The sequence below is a fragment of the Pyrus communis genome, chromosome 7 (genome assembly GCF_963583255.1).
Source record: "Pyrus communis chromosome 7, drPyrComm1.1, whole genome shotgun sequence".
In the NCBI taxonomy this organism is placed as follows: domain Eukaryota; kingdom Viridiplantae; phylum Streptophyta; class Magnoliopsida; order Rosales; family Rosaceae; genus Pyrus; species Pyrus communis.
This window is the reverse complement of record NC_084809.1, coordinates 4,261,289-4,278,515: the sequence shown is the minus strand read 5'-3', so window position 1 is coordinate 4,278,515 and position 17,227 is coordinate 4,261,289. Positions and strand designations below refer to the sequence as shown.

General features: G+C 38.7%; 4 protein-coding genes across 5 annotated transcripts; all 4 read right to left on the bottom strand.

Annotated features, from left to right (window-relative positions):
- Nucleotides 1-35: 35 nt before the first annotated feature.
- LOC137739399 (protein GAMETE EXPRESSED 3) lies at nt 36-3,179 on the bottom strand. Its single transcript, XM_068478968.1, has 9 exons — nt 3,101-3,179; nt 2,790-2,983; nt 2,225-2,554; nt 1,879-2,125; nt 1,489-1,773; nt 1,291-1,377; nt 867-926; nt 631-776; nt 36-548 (listed from the first exon to the last, which is right to left on the bottom strand). Exons 1-9 carry the CDS (start codon nt 3,177-3,179, stop codon nt 36-38), a joined length of 1,941 nt encoding a protein of 646 aa, XP_068335069.1.
- A 2,393-nt stretch (nt 3,180-5,572) lies between these two features.
- Nucleotides 5,573-10,106, bottom strand: LOC137739735 (probable isoprenylcysteine alpha-carbonyl methylesterase ICMEL2). Its single transcript, XM_068479421.1, has 11 exons — nt 9,545-10,106; nt 9,228-9,304; nt 8,691-8,760; nt 8,523-8,603; nt 8,242-8,316; nt 7,824-7,925; nt 7,557-7,697; nt 7,088-7,153; nt 6,825-6,968; nt 6,316-6,406; nt 5,573-6,136 (listed from the first exon to the last, which is right to left on the bottom strand). The coding sequence occupies exons 1-11, from the start codon at nt 9,829-9,831 to the stop codon at nt 5,975-5,977; spliced, it is 1,296 nt and encodes a 431-aa protein (XP_068335522.1). The 5' UTR covers nt 9,832-10,106; the 3' UTR covers nt 5,573-5,974.
- A 413-nt stretch (nt 10,107-10,519) lies between these two features.
- On the bottom strand, nt 10,520-14,279 carry LOC137739341 (uncharacterized). 2 transcript variants are annotated; one of them, XM_068478900.1, is made up of 10 exons: nt 13,954-14,279; nt 13,163-13,271; nt 12,909-13,003; nt 12,334-12,459; nt 12,112-12,232; nt 11,915-11,999; nt 11,507-11,620; nt 11,348-11,387; nt 10,822-10,976; nt 10,520-10,749 (listed from the first exon to the last, which is right to left on the bottom strand). In XM_068478900.1, exons 1-9 carry the CDS (start codon nt 14,128-14,130, stop codon nt 10,824-10,826), a joined length of 1,020 nt encoding a protein of 339 aa, XP_068335001.1. In that variant the 5' UTR covers nt 14,131-14,279; the 3' UTR covers nt 10,520-10,749; nt 10,822-10,823. The 2 variants fall into 2 exon arrangements, with proteins under 2 accessions (XP_068335001.1, XP_068335002.1); XM_068478901.1 differs by having other exon boundaries at nt 10,520-10,976; nt 13,954-14,278.
- Nucleotides 14,280-14,825: 546 nt separating this feature from the next.
- On the bottom strand, nt 14,826-16,673 carry LOC137741002 (cinnamoyl-CoA reductase-like SNL6). Its single transcript, XM_068480811.1, has 5 exons — nt 16,436-16,673; nt 16,166-16,338; nt 15,855-16,046; nt 15,588-15,741; nt 14,826-15,407 (listed from the first exon to the last, which is right to left on the bottom strand). The coding sequence occupies exons 1-5, from the start codon at nt 16,647-16,649 to the stop codon at nt 15,100-15,102; spliced, it is 1,041 nt and encodes a 346-aa protein (XP_068336912.1). The 5' UTR covers nt 16,650-16,673; the 3' UTR covers nt 14,826-15,099.
- Between the last annotated feature and the right edge of the window lie 554 nt (nt 16,674-17,227).

The following is a 17,227-nucleotide window of genomic DNA, read 5'->3' as shown; positions in this document are numbered from 1 at the left end:
AAAACTTGAGTTGTGATCCAATTCCTACCTAGTTTCTAATTAGTTGACGACAAAGCCCTTCTCCTCTTCAGCGACAAGCTCCTACTGGTACCAATCATTATATTTGGTTCAGATTCTATAGGGCTTGATGCAGCTGCCTTTGATGCACTTGTCTTTGCCAGAAACCCTAACCCATCACTTGAACTACTCTCTTCTTCCATTGCAGCTGCCTTCCCCTTGCTTTCGTAGCAACTCCACTCACTCTCTCCTCCTCCGCCGCTGCTGCCGCTTTCTCTGGAGGACGATGATGCATCACTCAATGTGTGGATTACACTCCTTGTTTTCTTCCCGTCGTATGATGGAAGAAGAGATTTCGACGGCGAGCTGCTGCCGCCATCTCTGCCCAAACTATATGTTGTTGAGAGCTTCCTCTCTATGAATTGCCTTTTCTGTAACAGATTTGACAGTTTCTCAAGCACTTGTGCGTTGGTCACTGCTTCGACCGCGGCTTTTTGCTCGAGCTCTGTGATCGTCCTGTCGAACGTCTTCTTTTTGAGTCGGAGAGAGCGCTGAGAGCAATGGCAGAAACATATTTGAGAAGGTGAAGGAGCATGCATTGTTGAAAGCGCATGATGAGGACTATGATCTTACTCTCTTTTCAAGAAAACTTCCGAGGTTTTTTTCGCCTTGAAGCTTCTTTTTACTCCAGAATATGCAGCAGAATCGCACTGGTCCAGCTAGTAGTACCAAGATTGCAGATTCGAAAAGCAGGAACAAAAGTATTGCCCTTCCATTACCTGATGGGGACAAAAACAGGAAGGACTGGCAGCTGAAATCCTTCGAGTTCAATATTTGCAACTATAGCATTCGCGTGATTCGCTACTTACCAGTGTACATGCCGTCCAGCTTCGGCCTTACTTGGGAGCAGCTAGACATAAGCTTTTGACCTGATCAGTACAAGTAGAAGGTTACAAGAACTACAATATAAACGAGTGTCGAAGAAGTTGCCAAGCTAGGTCTTACGCGTGGAACGGCATGCCAATGGATTTCCAGTTTCTGCATCCATTTAATGAAAACAAATGGATCAATAAGTAAGCTGAATTACTGCTAGCTGTACGAAACATATACATAAAAATATCAAGTGAGCATATAGATCTGATGATCTTGCCGACCACTTTTCTTGTAGTGAAAGAAAGAGAGGTACTAAAGAGTACACTAACGTTTCTCAATTAGGATACAAAGGCATATTTTCATACATATTTCAGGACACTGCAAAAAGGTTGTACAACAAATCCAAGAAGGGTCTCTCACTTGAAGCAGCGACAAATGCAAGAAGAATCCTCTCGTCTAGCATAAAATGGCGAAGATCATTCTGAGTCATTAAGGATGACAACGGACCTAGAAGAACCAACCGCTGTAAGGATTAGCGCATGCGAAGCAATATAAATGGTGAAAATAGACGACTCTAATTAAATTTGGTCGCTAAAAGCACCACATAAACAAAATTACCAGGATAGCTATCGGACCAGTAGATGGATCCGGTGGCTGGAACATACAAGGTAATATGAACACTTTTCGGTTTCATTGCTGACACATAAGTATATTCACCTACGGCATGGCTGATCTTCCCCTCCATCTTCGTCTGAGAGATATAAATTGCATAACCAGTGCAGTCGAGTACAGGACTGACTTGGATCACCGAGTCCACTGCAGTTGTTATCGAGAATTTCTTGAGAATCCCGGTTGGTGAAAATGAGTATAGGAACCCATCCAAGGAACCAATAGATATCCAACCTGTTATATGTGATGAAGCAGCAAAAAAAACAGCTAATCAATTCATTGGGAGTTATGACAAGCGAAATTTGGGAAAGTTCGTATACAGAAACATAGAGCTACTACCATTAGAATCAACAATCGGCGTGTAGTCTGAGTTACTTAATGGACCAATAATTCCCTCCCACAACACATTTCCTGAAGAAACATCTAGCGCCAACAATAGAGCCTTAACTGGTACAGTAACATACAATCTACCGTTGTTTCCAGCGGTTATCGTGAAAACTTTATCGTAACAACTTAAATCCTGGATCCATTTGAAGTGAGGACTACGAATTGATAGCGAGTAGATCTCACCTTCAGTATTCGAGATCTGCAAATTAATAACTTTGTCTTAAGAACTTAATGCTGTCACATGGTAAACTGTTGATTCAACCAAAAATTTGAAAAATATACATAAACATGTCCTCACATATATACTAGCCTCGCATTCATCAATCACAGGGACGGAGTTGAAATAACAATCTGCATTGTTCTTCCTACAACCTTGGCGATAACCAAATAGATCGATGACAGGTCCCGCACTCCAGACCAACTGCCCCCGTGTCATGTACGCGAAGAGTCCCCGATTTTTGACATTTACAAAGATCGATGAACTCAATGTGCTAACTGCAATCCCAACAACCCCACCTTGTTCGTCTTTAGTTGGCTCAGTACTTAGCAAAACTTGTGCAGACGGTTCAGAAGTTTCATTGTTCAACAAATTGATTTTAATCACCTTGTTACCTGCAACCAGATAAATCTGCCAAAGCAGTTTCACATATAAACAACTTTTTCAAAAAGTGCTTTCAAAACTTGAACCACACTCCAGACGTCATATTCGTGCAGCCTTTATACATGACGAGAAGCGCTTTCAAATAACCAAAAGCGTTTCCATAAAAAAAAACAAGTTGAAAATGTTGGTCTTGCCCATGAAAACCGCCTTGTCACTGCTTTCTACAGATGCCGGAGCAGACATTTTCAAGAAACGCACGTACCTGTCCTCTACCACCGTGGACCGGAGCCATATCGGAGTTGCAGGTATGGTTCAAATGCATGGTCCAAGCAATGGACCCATTGGATTCAAATGCAAGTAAATCTTTGTCAGAGCAAGCATAAACCTTCCCATCACGTCCGATTAGCGGTCTCGAAAGCCGGCTACGAGAACTTGTTCTTCTACTCGGATCATTAACTGAACAAAACAGAGAACACAGTAAGTAATAAAAATATGCAGCAAATAGTTTCAAAGGCATAACTTATAGATTAGAACACGAAAAATAAAAAAGCAAAAAAAACAGAATTCCAGCACCTGGTTTATCCTGGAATTGTGTGGTTTGAGAATGGGTAGGTATCAAAAGGATCATCATCAACAAGAACACAACTTCCATTGCAGAAATTGCAGACGAAAGATGTTAGTGTGAGAAAATGTGAGAGAGAGAGAGAGAGAGAGAGAGAGAGAGGGAGAGAGCTTTTGCTATGGTTGGTTTGAAAGGCCAAACCGCTCAGGACGTGGGGAACCAAAACTCATGCCGTTTTTGCTCTGTTTTGGTCATGCCATTAATCTGGGCCAGGTTTTTTATAGTAGGGTGGCGGATCCTTGGTTTTTTTGGAAATAGAGGTGGAACTTCTGGATGTTTTTCAGGAAGTGGCGAGACAGTGTTTTTGGCACACTAACAATTTTTTTGAAAGTTTTTTTAAAATAATTAAAAGTGCTTTTAGAAAAAATATTTTTTGAGTTTTAAAAACAATTGAAGTGTTTTTTGCAAGCAGCATGCACTTTAAGTGTTTTTTCAAGGTTTACTTGCAATTTTAATAAAAATTTAAAATTAGTTTAAAAAATATTTTTACCAAAAACATTTTCAATCATTTTGAAAATAGTTTTAAACGAGATCTAAAAGATTTCAGCAAGAAGTGATGGTGGCGTACCCCATAATTATATATATATATATATATATATATATATAACTAATGAAAATGACTTGAAAACTTTGAGTTTTAATCAAAATGATAAAAATGTATTGTAAGTAAATAGTATCAGAAGTGACTTTTTAGAATAAAAATGTTATTTTTTTGTTAAAAGGAACATGAACTAAAACACCTAAAAAAAAATGGACAGGCTTTGCAGGCAACAACGGCCGAAGCCCATATTGTTTTCTTTGGGGTCTTAAACCCTTTTTTTTACTCTGTTCAGGTCTGCCTTCCTCCTCCCCCTTCTTGTCTGCAAGTCTCTCAAGATTCTCAGCGTTCCCTTCCCACCATTGATTGGTAAGCTCTTAATTCTAACTTATAATTTCACTTTCTGAACTCGATTTCCATTTTTCATTCGATTTCTTCATCTGGGTATATCTAGAAACTTCGGTTTTTCGATTCTTCGAAGCTAATTTGTGGGTTGTTCAATCTGGATGGCTGTGTTCTCTGCTGCGATCTGATAATATTTTGAAAATTGCAATGTCTTGATTTGCAGTATTTGAAATTGTCGTTCATGTCTGTAATCCGAAAGAAAAAAATAATATATTTTCATTTCTTAGCTTGATCTGATTGCGTGATGTTCAACACTCGATTTTGTAATTTTGTTAATTTTGTGAATTCCAAAATGTTATCTTTTGCTTTGGTTGTGGACTTGTTGTTTAGAAATGTAATGGGAAACTCGCACTGATGGAACCCGCAACGAATGTTGAATGAAAAATAGAACTCGAGGGACACTAAGTAGTGAATCAAGGGGTACTAAATCGTGGTTTGTATACGGCTTATTGTTGGTTTGGTGTTTTGTTTCGGAGTTTGTAACCGGTTGTATTTGTTCGTATTTCTCAAAGATAATCGGTGCTGATTGACATGCTCAGATTATACGTCTGATGTGTAACATGTATTGTAATGTAGATGGCTTTTCAGGGTGCTCCAATTTCGAATCCAATATATCTAATCTCTGTTCTATGTACATTGTTGCAGGGATTTCGATTGGGAAATTGTGTGTGAACATTGAGGAATGGCAACCGAGGAAAAGGGAGAAGAATTGCAGCAAACCACAAGTCCCCAAGCTGCAGCTGGTTTGAGAGGAGCGGTGGAAGCAAAGTACCGGCAAATCAAAGAGCATGCGGAGACCTACCCTTATGTTTGGGCCTCCTACATTGTTGTATATGGTGGTTTTGCCCTCTGGGGTACCTACAGATGGAGAAAGCTTCGCAAGACTGAGGACCGTGTACGTGCACTTCAGGAGAGATTACGCAAGCATTATGCAGCGGAAGAGGCTTCTGCTAGCTCTTCCACCCCAGCTGTTAAGGTTCCACCATCTGCTGATAAAATCTCCAAGTAGTTAGAGCATTGATCAATGTTTTTCAGGTTTACTTTCCCCCGATAAAGAAAATTTTGCTTCGAGTATGAGCGCAGATTGCTTGTGCCTTTGTATGGATGAGAATTGAATCCAAATGCGTCGTACTCAGTAGGTTAGGGTTAAATGTTAGAAGTTAATACTTATGTAAACAGGTTCTTATATAATTTTGTAACACTCCACTGTCATTTTATCCGATGGTGAGTTTCCATTTTCCCGAAAGTCATTAGGTGATTGTATTGACGTTGAAACAGAAACGCGAAGAATAATGTATGATGCACTGAACTTGGCGGCAGTTTGTTGCAGAGGAGCTCACGGTTCTTAAACTCGTTTTTCTTTCCTGTCGGAGTACGTTCGCTTTCAATTTGAATTATTTCCCTGTTTCTCTTGGAGCTGTTTCAGCTGGAATAGGTAATGAAAGGCAACCAAGATGTTATGCCAAAGCACAATTCTGCCTGAAACAATGTAGAAACTGATTTATTTGCACCTTAAAAAATCACCACGAATGGCAACAATGTGTTCTGTGAATAACAAAAGGAAACTGTTTAATACAGAAACCAAGTAAAGACCGCCCGCTAATCTACGAGTTTTGGCGTTTTAAGTCTACATTAAGGGACAACAAAAACAAATTCTTCCAATCATGTAAAACAATTGGATTACAAGGAGAGAGACATCTCTAGATATCTGAGGCTACCGATCTCTGTCTTCGATATATTCAACTCGTGGATTATGATGGAGCAACCTCATCAAAGTAAATATGTTGTAATGTCTTCTGAATAATCTAGATCTCCACGGGCCGATTGAAGCCTCTCCTTTGCATGGACCTAATTGGTCTTCAATAGTGACAGTGTACAAGGCCTAAAAGGGGCTGATGCAGCGTGCCAACTTCAACAAGAGCTCCGGAACAAGGCGCCTTCTCGGAGGTGCAATAGCATCTTTCTCAAGAGCTTCAGTATCACCAGCATGTATCACGGAAACTAGTTGGTCAAACAATTCATCTTTGCCGCCTCGTAGAGGATCCTATAAAGTGCAGCCAAGAGTCAGATGCCTATAAATGAATTCCTGATATCCTATTTCAGATTGCTCTCAAAGAGTCTGAACTGTAAATATTGTAAGTTCATAAAAAGCGAATAGCAATGGAGGCCGTAAGTTTGCAATAACGACAATTGTAAAATTCTCACATCTGAAAAATCACTTACTTGAAGAAACAAATCTGTATGAGTCTTTCCGTCATATAGTATTAAGTCAGCTTTAGCTCCTGCCTTTTGAAGCGTGTCTGCAAAAACTTTACTGCACATAAAGACACATTATTTACTGATACTATCACGCCATGATATTCTCTAGAAAAGTTTAAGTTGGATTCAGGCGTCTGTATCAAGACGGACCAAATTGAAGCTTTCTACAAAAGGCAAAATGTTTCGTTCAAGGTATGAATGTATACCGTGCAGATAGAATCGAAAGAAAGAGCAAATGTCATGGATGACAGGCATTAGATCCAATTTACTTTAAGAAACATTTTCGGACTCGATTTGTAGGAGGCACAATATGCTAATGTAATAGACATCTACGTAATGGTTTCCTATGTTCCTTCAGAAGAATATGAACGTAGCATTAAATTAAAGGGAATTTATATACTGTGTTCACAGGAGGCATCAAAATTCCATATAATCCCATATAAAGGTACAATTTATATCTGGGGCATTCTAACCTGGCGTCTGATGGTATCGAATAATCTGCAGTTCCATGGAAAAGAGTGATAGGAGGCAAGAGAGAAACGGCATTCCTATTGCTTGGGTCGTTTACTTTAACTTCAGGAGAAAACTGATGTAAGGATTCTTCACCTTCCATAATGCTGCATGAGTCATGACACATCAAAACAAAAGCATCAGTAAGTAACAAGCAAGAAAAGTTACAATATAATTGATATGAGTATGCCAAAGAATGGCTAGCAACACATCATATGGTAAGTACCTCAAAAAGATGGAACGATATAGTCCACGATTATCGAAATGATCAACTAAATTAAACAAATTGTACCTGTGAGGAGAATAAAAGAAGATTAGTATACCCATCCAAACCCGTCAACAGATCCATCTACATAGTACTAAGGCAACTACTGGTCATCAGTCTCTGATGGAGCTTGATACAACAATGACCCATGCATGTAGTGTTTATACGGACAATTACTGGTCATCAGATTCTAGTGTTTATACGGACAATTACATGACCAGATGGGATGATTTCTTTCCACTATCAGATAACATGTGTACCAGTATTTATGTTTCTAGACGTTTTGAAATTTTCTAGCCTATTTTAAGACATACTTGGACCTTTTTGTGAAGCCACATTCTCGCAATTGGTGCATCCAATTCATTTTTTTCCCTTTCAAATTCAGTAAAATTTCAATTGATTCACAATGATGAAGCAAATAGATCTTTACCCGCCAGATAAACCAAAATAAGCCTTTATCTGGGAGACGCTCCAAGAAATGCTCTCTTCCTTCTTAGCTTCTTTGATTGCTTGATCCAAGAGAGCACAAGCAGAAATATGTGCACCAGCAGATTGTCCCATTAGATAGATCCTACTCAAAACAATCACAAAACGACTATAATAAATGAATATATATATATATATATATATATATATATATACATACAATCAGTTTCGAGATGCACAAGAAAGGAAAGAACGAATATTAGTATGTCACCTATTAGGGTCACCTCCATAATCTGCTATATTGTTGCAGACATATGAGATCCCCTGAGAAGCATCTTTCACCATATCACTGATGGTACCCTGCGGAAAGTTTCTGCATGAACCATATAATTCATATCAACAACACTTGTAAAGGACATACCGGAAGTGTATAATTGTTCATTTGAGTGACATGACACAGCCTTCATTGCGCAAAACAACAAACTTTACATAGGTTCCCCTTAACTTTTACAAAGCCAAAGCTTGGTGAACCAAAACGAATACTTTAATGTTTGAATGTATCACTCTAATAATAGACACAGTGGACATGGTGTCTACTATTTTTTTCCAAATACTTCATCTAAAGCACCATATATAAGTTAAAGTAATCACACATTATAACTTGCACTGCTTAAACTAAAACCAATTACCTGTAATCAATGCATGCCACAATGATGTTTCTTTCAGCCAACTGCAGACCTAAAAGGGAACCCCAAGCTTTATACCTACATCAGCACGAAACTATGGAAACTTAATGTCAAATAACTAAATAAATGGCCACATATATATAACCAGAAACTTCACCTAAAGATGTTTTGCATGATCCCCAAAAAACAAAGAGCATATCATCTCCAGGCCGTTGCACCAATTCATGAAAGAAACTTATAAGAATTGCTGAAGTAACAGCTCTCATCTATTTAAAATCACTCACCCAATAATCCAGGCTCCACCTGTTACAAATACCACTACCGGCCTTTTTCCATCACTATTTGCAGGTAAATATAGATCCAACCTGTAAATGATACATGAAATAAATGGGGTCACAGAATTTGAAAAATCTAAATCAACTGTTTAATTTCCTTCGACAAAATCCACCTACCTATTTCTTGGTTGATCTCCATACACAATACTACGCTGGACCTGGCTTGAAAAGAAATAACATATTGCAACTGAAGAAAAGTAAACAATCAAGTTATGTTCTGGTTAAATGCACAAGAGAGTATTCACTACATTAACTGATTAATATAATAAAACAAAGAAAATTAGAAACTCTCATCATATGTCAAACAAACAAATCTACGTTCAAGAAGTGGGTCACGTCAAAGAACATCATGGAACGGTAGTGTGAAATCTACGGACATAACACTACTGAAGTCTTAACAACGGGAATACTGAAGTACATCAACAACAATAATCAAACTAGGAGCCTTTTCCGAAAGACTATGATGGTGCAAAACCCTATCCAGGCGGCAAGTTCTTTCTTCGATTAGCGACAAATCAAACAAATCGCATCTTTCTTATAATTCGAGCAGCAGGTACTATGATTTGACGAAATATAAAACAAATAACGAAAAGGGAAACAAATTTATATTGGCAATGAATGTGTAAGAGCAAGTAGTTACATAAACACACAAACCTTGAAGAAATCCTGGCATTAGTAACATAGCATAGCAACCAAGAGCAAGCAATCTCGTCATCCACCGGTAGCCTACCCTGAATCAAAATATATGATTAGAAATAACAAAAACTTGCATTTTTCAGCAAAAATTAACGATAATTGAACACAAAAATTCCATACAACTTAGAAAATTGATAGACTCTGGTTTTTGTTCTATAAATCCATTTTCTTTCGGTTTCCCACAATTTTCTCGGCAACCAAACAGAGGTTAAATTTAAACCCAATCCTTGACCAAGTAAAGCTAGGAGGATCTAAAGAAGAAGAAGAATGGATACCCGAGGTATCGAAGGAGCGTGAAGCTGAGGCTAGTAATCAGGTAAGTCTCCTTGGCAGCGTGGCCGATGTCGCGGCTGAACGACTGCTGCCGACGAGGGCGGGGCGCGGCGGAGGCGAATTTCTCGGCGAGCCTGCGACGCCTCTTGTGGCTCGATGTATTGGTATTAGCAACAGGATAGCTCAAAAACCTACAAAGGAAAGGCTTCGATGCGTCGGCATTTTCCGCCATGTCTTCCGCCGCGGAAGAGGAAGATTGCCGGAGAAGACGATCGGTTTCCGACGCCATAGCTGCCGGGTAGTGGGTATACAGCTGGACGATGAAAGCTCCAATCTTTTCAAACAATCAATCAATCAATCAATCAATCAAACAATTGTTTAACTTTTTTAGTAAAAGAAATGGATCCGAAATTGCTTTCTAAGCTTTTTTTGGTGATTTGCTAATTTCGGTGGACATTACTTTTACTATTTACCGTTAAACCGTTAATTTTGAAGCTCCCGGAAGATAACTCCAGAACCGTTGGAACCTGAAGCTACCAGAAATTAAAAAATAAAATTGTATATTTTGAAGCTCCCGGAAAGTAAAATTGCAACTTTTACTTAATTCTGAAATATAAGATAGGAAAGAAATCCGAAGAAAATATCTTTCATATAAAATAAGATAATATTTAAAAAAAAGAAGACGTTCACGTGTAAACTTCACTGGAAATATTCTCTCAATAGATCAAGATTCGATTTTTTTTATGTAGACGCAATATTAAAAGGGAGAAGGCACTTCCACTTTAGCCTATGTTACTCCACATCTACAATTAGAGATTTTTTACAGTGCTTCAAAATATTAGATACTTCGAGTAATTTAACTGGTAAATTTTTTCATAAAAAAAAAAACATAATTAGTATTTAACTGTTAAAATTTTTTACATATCGTCGTATACTCTGAAACATCATAGATATCGTACTTGGGCGAATCTATATGGTATTTGGTAAAAAGAGTTTGTAGTCCATCAGAATCGGCATTTGGATGAATAAAATCCACAAGAGAAAACTAACTCGATATACTTTTTATCCACCCGCAATCCAAATGAGTTCCGACAAATTCAGTACATCAGACGGCAGTTTTTTCTTTTAGCTTACAAGAATTCAAGCGAATTTCCATTGACGTCCTTCTCCAATCTCATCTTCTTCTTCCGAGTCTCTGATTCTCTACCTCTACCGCAACCACCATCTCTGGACAGCAGAGAGGGGAGTTCCCAAGAACGCTGAGTCTCTGATTCTCTGCCTCTACCGCAACCACCATCTCTGGACAGCAGAGAGGGGAGTTCCCAAGAACGGGGTGTAGCGGTGGATAAGAGGGTGAACTGTCCTTCCGATCTTGGTCCACACGCTCAGATGGTAGTTAGCAGTCGCTGGGGCATGATACATGAGCTTCAACAGCTGTAAAATGTATTACAGACGAAACTCATTAGGCTCTGCTATGAGTTCGAGATATTCGCGAAAAATGAACGTATTGAAATCAACTTTTTACATCACTAATGCACTTCTCGACTCCATAAATTACCAAGATCTTGACCTAAACTGACAAAAAATTACTTGTCGAGTGAGCCTACGCTTGCAGAAAATGATATCTCCATCTCTATAATCAATAAGAAGAATAATGTTTGCAAGGGGCACCGACTCAGTGCATATTTTCAAGTGCTTTTATCCATTTGTGTGTTTGTGGCTAGCGTGTTCAACATGATTGAAACAATTTAGCTTCAGGAACACAGATGCCACTCCATAATGATAAGAAAAGAACGGAAACGCACCTGCCAGTACATGAATGCCTGTACAATGTTGCGCTGCCACCTACCAAAAATACATCACAAATTAAGAAATGTTGGAAGTGAAAAGCATAATGACAATGGAATAAGAATGTGTCCATGACTAGAAAAATGCAGCGCAGAAAATGGTTCAAAGCAACTCACGAGAACAATGAAATAATCAGAAGGAAGCCAAGTCCGATCTCAGCATGTGAAGAAAGTATGCTGAGGGTAGTTGTATTTGACTCCACCCAAACACAAGGCATTTCCAGGTACTTCCTGCTCACCATGGCAGAAGAAAAGATATCGCTCAGTAAAGAAAACAGGTAGATTTAAACTCAATCTGGTAAGGTACTATTCATTTAGATTGGACTGAACATCAAACCAAAAGTAAATGCGCTCGAAAAATCTTGAAAACTATCCTGATGCCCAGCATCAGAATTAGCAATCCACAGCGTAACAAAATTGGATGCAAATAACAGTGCTTAAAATTGAAATACTACTATCCCCACGGGAGCAGGTATCTAACACAAGTAAATATAAAGCAACATTATTGAACATCAACTCTTCTACCTGTACAAGGAGGATTGACTAAAATTGCGCCTAAGGAACTTGGCAACGTGCTCAAGAGCCCGACACAGAATGGGAATCAGCGCGACTGCAATAAACATCACATCATTAAACTAGACATGCCAAGAACACGAGTCCGACTTAGATTGAAAACATATAAGAAAAGAGAAGACAAAACTTGAGGATTATGGAATGCTTACATTTTAGGCAAAGGTGTGATGTGACAAAGGTAAGGCAGTACATCAAGTAGATAAAATCCTTAGTCATGATAATTGACTGAAAGTACACTTGAAAAGCCTGCAAGTTCCAAGCCCTTGGTTTCTGAAAAGTAAAGGGTGCGTTAATCAAATATGAACAAGGACAGCACATCCAAGTTAATGAAATAAGAGAGCAAGTGATTGAATCTGAGAAAGTAGATTTACCCCGTAGAGCGAGTACAAGGAATACAGAGATGAACATGCAGTGCCCATAAAGGAAAGCCGATATGCCCTATGTGAAAGGTTTCTAGGCACCAGTGGGAAAATTGCAAACACAGCCACAAGAAACACCTGCAGGGAAGAAAGACATACAAAAGGAATCAATAACAACAGACATATTAAAATGTAAGCAGCACTTAGCAAGACGTCATTGTTAACAGCAAGTTTTGGATTCAAAAGAAGAACACATATTTGTCATAGAGAAGGACCCTTGCCCAACTGCACAAGAATAACATTACAGCAGTTCAGTTGCATTGAAAAACCATAGAGTCAAAAGTAAAACATAAACTCTAACCTACATAAAAGTGTTTATTGAGACTGTCCATAGAGAACATGGTTGAAGGGAACAAGATAAACTGTGAAGGTCAATTAGAAAGAAAAACTACAAGAAGTCCCAACATTTCTTCAAAATCAGGCTGATTTATAAACATCATTCGCCTTGCAAGGATAGAATTTGACAGATAGATACGAAAATAAAAATAAATCTGATTCTATCAATGCATGAGTAGACTTGACAGTACCCAAGCGTTTACAGAAAACTGAATGGTTTTTCGATCCCAACGCAGAGAAGTTGGAGGAGCTGCTGCTGGTGTCCCTGGAGTTCTGGGAGTTGAACCTACAAACACCAATTCAAGGTCAATTAACTATTATCGACAAATTCCAGACTACTGAAAGAAACTACAGTTTTATTTTGAGATAAATTTCATTTCTTTTAAAGGAAACAGCAATTTTGGCATATCCAAATTTTTGTACAGAAAAATTAAAGCATCCCAACCTGCGCTACGGGGCTGAGTTTGGTCATTTGTCGTCCGGGACGAGGCAGATGGTCTGTTTGGCTGGGCAGAACTGCTAGATGACATCACGTCTACCATAAGTTCAGGATCCTATTCACAAAATCCAGGTACAAACTTTGTCAAGGTGCACAGAATTAAAAGAAAAATCTAACAAAATCCATGCATCTCCGACCAAATTACATTCCCCGAAGCATTTACCAAGAAGGCACTCTTAAACAATGATAAAACCACAAACTGAAACCCCTAAAGCATAATTCTTCAACCAAATGTTGACCTTAAAGTTGTACTCATGTATCAAAACTGTTCCTTTTGAAAACAAAAATAGCAAGATCTCACTGTTACTCAGAAATCTAAAAAGAAAAGAACTGAACTGAATGAACTTTCCATAATCGAAACCCAACATTGAAAAAGCTACTGAATCAATTCATCATCAAACAAAGAAACAGAGTTCTGCATAAAGTTTCCATAATCGAAACCCAACATTGAAAATGCTACTGAATTCTGCCTAAAATTTTCAAAATCGAAACCCAGAAGCAAAATCAGGAATCCAAATTATCAATTCATCATCAAACAAAGAAACAGAGGACAAAACCCAAAATTACCCAATTGGAAAAACGACCCCAATTTCACAAAACAGAAGAAACCCAATTGAGATTCAAGTGTTCAGAGTCCAAATTCGAAGAAACAAACGCTAATCAGCAACCAATTAATAGTGAGTAATCACTCAGATTAAAGAAACTGCACAAGGAAGAGAGAAAGACAGAGTACGGACGATAAAGCGTTGGTAGAACTTGCGCTTGAAATGGTCGACGACGTCGCTGCGGGAGGACATGTGATGAGGGATGAGGATGTTGGACCAGTAGTCGGCCCACCTGGGGTCGTTCTCGTAGTCGTAGGCCGCCGCCGTCGCTCTCTTGAGCTGCTGTGGGTCCTCTCTCTCTCCCCCCATTTCTTCACTTCTTGATTTCTCGATCGCTTGATTGATTGATTTGATTCCTCTCGTTCGTCCTTTCGAATTTCGATCACACACACACAAACACACTAACTTGGGTACTGGTTTGTTTTCTTGCTGCGCAACCGAACTCTCTCTCTCCTGTTCCTTTCTTTCTCTTTATCTTTGCCTACGGATGACCCGACTGTCAACGACGTCGTTTGGAGGACGTTTTCTTAAATGTTAGGTGAGTTGGGCTTTTTGGATTTACCGCAGTTCTATTAGGTCCAATTATTTTTGGACAGGTGGCACCAAATTTTACCCGTTTGTTTTGAATATTTCCTTTCACTTTGTCAAGTAGTATTGAGTTTAAATGTTGAAATTTAATATTATTAAAGAATTTTAAAATAATGAACATAGTATCTCTCCTCATAACGAGCTATTAATGATGTGGTTCAAATTTACCTTTGCGCGAGAATCGAACCTAATATCTCTCACTTACAAATAAAGAGAGATATTATTAGACTGCATCAAAAAGTGACAAGAAAACATTTGTAAAGTGTCGATAATGATTCTCTAAATTAAATGTTATTTGCTTATAGTAAAAAGACTTGTACATTGAGACCTATTTTAAGAAGAATGGTGCTATCTACGCACTTAATTTTACTTTTCTACACGCTTCTTGTTAATTCGTATCATTTGATCATCTTCAATTCACTCAATCTGATGGTCGAAAATTGAAAATTTTGTGTAAAAATTAAAAAAAAAAGTGTGGATAGCACTACCTTTTCAAGTACTTGCAACAAATGGGATGGCTAGTCTTGCACAAAGTATCCCATCCATCCAATCAAAAATAAGAAAGAAAGAAAAAAAAACAAAAATGCTTTCACAGTATAACGAAGGGTACTCAATTATCAAGGACCAAGGAGCAATAATTTTGTTTTAGCTCTCTCTCTCTCTCTCTCATGATGCAGCCATGTGCCTCCACTACTTGCAAGACAACTTTTGTGAAGCTCCAATCAATCTGGCAAGCTTTGCATTACTAAGCATGCTTTGTAGTTCTTCATCTGTTTCTTCACCCAAGTCCTCAAGTCCTTCTCCTGATAACAACCCATGAATCTTCAATCCATTCTCTAACTCAATGGCTTCAGCCATTTTTGTTACAACCTTCCCAAAGCTGAGGTATCGCCCGCTGGCGCCATGGTCCATCGCTTCGTAAACGCAGACATGCGCCTTAGCCGCCTTCTTCACGTCATCCACAGCCAGGCGACCGTGTTTGAGCATTGTCTTGCCACCTGCAGAAAGAGTGTAAAAACATGCAAAAATAAGTATTAGATGAGACGTTCTCTTATCACACAATCTGACATATTAAGTTGTTACTGCTAGTGTGGTCTCATATTAAACTATCGAGACTGTTTGGCAAGAGAATATGTCTCGTTTTTAAGATCTTTGATATGCAGAACGAGAGGATTTGCCTTTAAGATATGGTATGGAAGTGGATATGTGAGCATTTGGATGAGATGCATCCATTAGGAGGCCAGGGCACACAGTAACAAGATTGACTTTCATTTCCTTGGACTTCCTCCAACAAGCCATCTCTGCTGTGGTCTTCCCTAGGGCTAACCAAAGCTATCAGTCAAAGTAAAATGATGAATTTGTTAAAAATATTATTTGGTGCGACCAATTAGCAAAAAAAAATTCATTCAAAGGCCCTCAAAGTTTTTATATTTGTATTTGCATACCTTGTTTTCTCTGCAGAATTCCACATTGGTCCAGCTATACTCATCGATGATCTTCTTTTCTTCGTAGTTTTCACCTGTCCAGATCGCAGCAAGGAGAGAGGAAGTGAAGATGCATCTCTTTGCATATGCTGCCCTCCCACAAGCTTCAATTACATTTCTTGCCCCTTCAGTTTCAAGAAATGCCATTTTTTCCTGATCAATAGTATAATATTGCGCAATACCTCAGAAAAGTATTATAAACTAGTCTAATCTACGAGGAGGTGAATCACACTATGTTCAAAGAAACGAGCACACTGCTTTGACAAACTTACTGAATAACCGGAGATACCATGTGGATCAATAAAAGAGGAGGTGTGAAAAATTGCATGGCAACCTCTAAAGGCATCGCAGAGATTATCCAAATCACCCATCTTTGCCGCAACCACGCACTCCAACTGGCTTATCTCTTCACCTCTCATTAGCTTCTTCATGTCCTCAAAATCCACTGCTCACAACACATAGTTTGAGAAAACAAAACCGAACATGGTAAGCCAAAAACGAAATTTCGAGGGTCATGCGCGAAATATAAACGGGGTACGTACCTTCATTTTGAATGGTAACTCGGACCAAATAACCCCGGGCCAATAGTGCCCTAACTATGTGAGAACCCAAGTGAGAATTCCCACTGGTCACACAAACCAGCCTCCTATCTCTTGCATCTAAACTGCAGCTGAATGCATTTTTGACACAAATTTTATGTTCCTCCCCCGAAGAGGACATCAAATGTTTTGGGACTTCCATTTCTTCCATTGCCATCTCTCTCTCTCTCTCTCTCTCTCTCTGTCTTATTTTCTCTCTCTAAAGTCTCATGCAACACTAGATATAAACAACAACGGCAGCTCGAAAGTGATGCAGCTTTCTATTTTTTGCGATGGTAGTTGGAGAAGATTAGATGAAAGCACGAGGGTAGTAAGTAAAGTGTGACGCTTCTCCGTTCGTCAAAATCCAACTTGGTTGTTGGTACACTTGGCAAACTTTGATTGGCCAAGAATCATATTCTTTGGAAAGTTGCAACTGCGTCCAGAATTTTTTATATTTTAAAAATAATACGGTTAAGCAAACAACTATATTTTATTCTAGATTTGTGTTTGAAGTGTCGCCCTGAATATAATGTTATTCCGTTTTTGCTTTTGACACAAGAAATGGATCCTTGCATTCGGGGGATTATCAAATCAGATCTGTTCATCGTACATTATACGGTTAAAAATTAGTATAAATTTTTTTATTTAAAATTGAATATAAACAGTTGCTGACAAAAACTGACCACACAATACACGATGAACGGATGTGATTGGAGGATTATGGGATCCACACAAAGAGGATCCGGCGAGGAT

Coding starts and splice junctions, on each gene's coding strand:
- LOC137739399 (XM_068478968.1), bottom strand. CDS start 3,179: ATGGAAGTTGTGTTCTTGTTGATGATGATCCTTTTGATACCTACCCAT. Junction 2,984..3,100: donor ACAATTCCAGGATAAACCAG/GTGCTGGAATTC, acceptor TGTTTTGTTCAG/TTAATGATCCGAGTAGAAGA. Junction 2,126..2,224: donor AATGCGAGGCTAGTATATAT/GTGAGGACATGT, acceptor ATTAATTTGCAG/ATCTCGAATACTGAAGGTGA.
- LOC137739735 (XM_068479421.1), bottom strand. CDS start 9,831: ATGGCGTCGGAAACCGATCGTCTTCTCCGGCAATCTTCCTCTTCCGCG. Junction 9,305..9,544: donor ACGCTCCTTCGATACCTCGG/GTATCCATTCTT, acceptor ATTTTGATTCAG/GGTAGGCTACCGGTGGATGA. Junction 8,604..8,690: donor GGAGATCAACCAAGAAATAG/GTAGGTGGATTT, acceptor TATCATTTACAG/GTTGGATCTATATTTACCTG.
- LOC137739341 (XM_068478900.1), bottom strand. CDS start 14,130: ATGGGGGGAGAGAGAGAGGACCCACAGCAGCTCAAGAGAGCGACGGCG. Junction 13,272..13,953: donor AGTTCTACCAACGCTTTATC/GTCCGTACTCTG, acceptor TTTTGTGAATAG/GATCCTGAACTTATGGTAGA. Junction 10,977..11,347: donor AGGCATTCATGTACTGGCAG/GTGCGTTTCCGT, acceptor TACATTTTACAG/CTGTTGAAGCTCATGTATCA.
- LOC137741002 (XM_068480811.1), bottom strand. CDS start 16,649: ATGGCAATGGAAGAAATGGAAGTCCCAAAACATTTGATGTCCTCTTCG. Junction 16,047..16,165: donor ATGGTATCTCCGGTTATTCA/GTAAGTTTGTCA, acceptor ACTATTGATCAG/GAAAAAATGGCATTTCTTGA. Junction 15,742..15,854: donor AATTCTGCAGAGAAAACAAG/GTATGCAAATAC, acceptor TTTGACTGATAG/CTTTGGTTAGCCCTAGGGAA.